At 40.2% G+C, this 3,724-nt stretch overlaps 1 protein-coding gene across 1 annotated transcript; it reads left to right on the top strand.

Moving 5' to 3' along the window:
- Positions 1-874: 874 nt before the first annotated feature.
- Positions 875-3,051, top strand: LOC132172015 (L-type lectin-domain containing receptor kinase VII.1-like). The gene has a single exon (XM_059583437.1). It carries the CDS (start codon positions 892-894, stop codon positions 2,959-2,961), a length of 2,070 nt encoding a protein of 689 aa, XP_059439420.1. The 5' UTR covers positions 875-891; the 3' UTR covers positions 2,962-3,051.
- The last annotated feature ends 673 nt before the right edge of the window (positions 3,052-3,724 follow it).

Here is a 3,724-nt window from a genome sequence, read left to right as displayed (position 1 = left end):
CACAAAAATTTAAATGGTTCGGTTTAACAAGCCAAGATCTACTGGCAGAGACGACCCGAAAAAAAATTCACTTTCAAAAGATGGAATACAAAAATAGTATAGAGAAAATCACTCAGATCTCAAAGTTCCAATACACTCAAATTTCACTATCACACAAGAGAAATTATTTTCAAAATAAAATACAAAAGACAGATATACAAACTCTTCTTTTGCTAGAAGAGATGGCGGCTGATCTCTATTTTTTTCGCTCACTCTACAGTATATTTTCTTCTAATTACTTATTTTTTGCTCCCAAAAACCACCAAAAAGAAAACATACCCTTACTGTCCTTGCACACATTTTCTCAGATTCTCTCTTTTTCTCCGCCCTTTAAGTGCTCACATATATTCACGTTTCGGCACACCCTCTCTTTTATGTTTCACTGGTGCTTGAGTTTTGCACTTGTGTGCGGCTTGCTACCACCACACTGCTTTTAAGCACACAAAACAAGAGAACCAAAGCATGCTTTTATAAGCATATAGGTCGGTTGCTATAGGTACGGTCCCTAAGGAATCCAATTTGGACGACAAAGTCCAATACAAGTCAACACAGGAATACAAACCCAAGTTGTAGTCGTAGAAGAGCCTCCAACATAGGGAAAAGTAAAGGTACACACTGGGCCCACCATATTGATGGGTGGCAAGTCACACCTAACAATTTTTTCTCCATTCACTGCAGTTGATAAATCTGCTATGAAAATGTTGATAGATAACGACCCGGCAACCTGTCTTCTGACAAAAGAAATCAAGTGCAAGGAATATCTACAAGGTGACCAAGAAAGTTCAACAACTCCTCATTCAATCCAACACCATCTGCTCGTCTCTCTTTCCATTTTTCTAGTTATCATCCCCCATGGAGGAGCGTAAACACCAACAGCCTCTCCTACTATGCTTTCTGCTGCCCTTTTTCCTCTTCTTCCAATCCATATCGGCTGTTGATTTCGTCTTCAATGGTTTCAACTCCTTCGATATGTTACTCTATGGCCTGGCCGACGTTGAATCTCGTATTCTAATGCTCACTAACAGAACTTATTACTCAATCGGCCGGGCAATTTACCCAGAAAAGATCCCCGCTAAAAACCCAAACTCTTCTTATGTGTATCCTTTCTCAACTTCTTTCATCTTCTCTATGGTTTCTTACAAGAATAATCCTCCCGCTAGGCATGGCATAGCTTTCATGTTTGTGCCCGTTAAGGGCATCGAAGGCGCGCACCCAGCTAATTATCTAGGCCTTCTCAACTTCACCAACAATGGGAATCCCAATAACCATGTCTTCGGTGTCGAGTTAGATGTGTTTAAGAACGTAGAATTCGATGACATAAGCGCCAACCATGTTGGAATCGACATAAACTCCCTCAAATCAAACGCATCACACGATGCCGGGTACTGGCCCGACAACCAAAGAAGCGACAACAGCAGCAACGCTGATGATGAGAAGTCATTCAAGGAATTGAAGCTCAACAGTGGTGAAAATTACCAAGTTTGGATTGATTATTCAGATTCTTTGATTAATGTTACTGTGGCTCTGGCAGGCATGAAAAGACCTCTGAAGCCTTTGTTGAATGCTTCTATTGACCTTTCTGAGGTGTTTGAGGATGAAATGTATGTTGGCTTTACTAGTGCTACCGGACAGTTAGTTGAAAGCCACAGGATTTTGGCTTGGAGCTTTAGTAATTCCAACTTTTCGTTAAGCCAAGAGTTGGTTACCACAGGTTTGCCATCTTTTGTTCTTCCAAAGGAGTCAATATTTCGATCAAAAGGGTTTATTGCAGGAATCACAGTGGGAGTTTTCTTCGTTGTCTGTCTTTCTGCTCTGTTTGCTCTGTTTTGGATCAAGAGGCAGCGAAGGAGAGCTAGGGAGAGAGAGGAAATGGAGGAATGGGAATTGGAGTATTGGCCACACAGAATGACTTACATAGAAATTGAGGCGGCCACAAGAGATTTCTCGGAAGAAAATGTGATTGGAACCGGAGGGAATGGGAAGGTCTATAAGGGTGTTTTAGCAGGAGGGGCAGAGATTGCAGTGAAATGCATTTCGCATGAAAATGATGGGATGAGAGAATTTTTGGCTGAAATTTCAAGCCTTGGAAGATTGAAGCATAGAAGTTTGGTGGGGTTGAGAGGGTGGTGCAAGAGAGAGAAGGGCAACTTCTTGTTAGTTTATGACTATATGGAAAATGGGAGTTTGGACAAGTGGGTGTTTGAATGTGATGACAGGATGATGTTGAGCTGTGAAGACAGGATAAGGATTTTGAAAGATGTAGCTTTTGCAGTCTTGTACTTACACGAGGGGTGGGAAGCCAAAGTCCTTCATAGGGACATTAAGGCTAGCAATGTGTTACTTGACAAGGATATGAATGGAAGGCTAGGGGATTTCGGATTAGCCCGAATGCACGACCATGGACAAATGCCTAACACGACAAGGGTGATTGGGACCGTTGGATATTTGGCGCCAGAAGTGATTAGAAGCGGACGGGCATCGGCTCAAACCGATGTGTTTGGATTTGGTGTCTTGATTTTAGAAGTCATGTGTGGGAGGAGGCCTATAGAGGTAGGGAAGCCAGCTTTGGTAGATTGGGCATGGCAATTGATGGTACAAGGGCAATTATTGAATGCTCTTGATGAGAGATTGAAGGCTAGAGGCGAGTTTGATGAGGAAGAAGTGGGCAGGGTGCTTCACTTGGGCTTGTTGTGTGCTTACCCTGACCCAAGTTCCCGGCCAACAATGAGACAAGTAGTGAAAGTGTTGGAGGGGAACAATGAGGTTGAAAGTGAGGATATCGATGTATACTTGCTCCGAAAAATGAAACCCATGGGTAGGTGGTCTGAGATTCCACGAGATTTTGGGCCTTCATCACACCCAACATTTGAAGATGTTAGTAATTGGACCTCAATATACCCACAGTGGAGTTGGTCCATATAAAACCAAGAATTGTTTCTCTTGGAATTAGTAGCTTCCATAACCAAGAGTTGTGTCTTTTGGTTGTTTATAAATTACCCTTGGGATGTAAGTTAAAACTACAGATTTATTCATTCATTTCAAAATTAAAATTTATGAATCTCTCTCAATTCTCTCTTATATATTCTCCATCAAAGAGCATTTAGGTTGTGGGCATATGTGTTTTGTTCTTGTAATAAAACACCACCGTTGAGTTCTTTCAAATCTGTACGTGAGAGGCATCACTATACATTGTAGACCACTTACCAAAGATCCTAATTTGTTAGTTCTAGAAGAAAGGTACACACATAGAACTCTATATTTTTTATGTTTATGTTTTACTCAACATTGGTATCAAAGCCAAGTTGAGTGTTTCTCATTGTATGTATGCATGTGTAAATGTTTTTCTATACATGAGAAATTGCAATGAAATCAAGTTTTTGATTCATATACCATTTTCGTTAATATATGGCCTTTATTGGCAAATTTTGAAAATGAATGAATTAGACCACCAAATTTATACATGTTGTAGAGAACATTTGATATGTGCCAAATATTGCATATTTGGACCCCTTAATTTACTTGTGTTAATCCTTTAGCTGTGTTATTATCTGATGTTCTGTGTTAGTTTTGTGTTTTTAGTATTTTGTAGGTGTTGAAGAAAAACTACTTTTTGGAAGAAAACTTACTTTGAGAAGACCTAGATGATGTGGTTAAATTTAACCAAATCCAAGAAATGGTTACATAG

This window comes from Corylus avellana, chromosome ca2 (assembly GCF_901000735.1).
Source record: "Corylus avellana chromosome ca2, CavTom2PMs-1.0".
Taxonomy (NCBI): Eukaryota; Viridiplantae; Streptophyta; class Magnoliopsida; order Fagales; family Betulaceae; genus Corylus; species Corylus avellana.
This window is presented reverse-complemented; position numbering and strand designations above follow the sequence as displayed.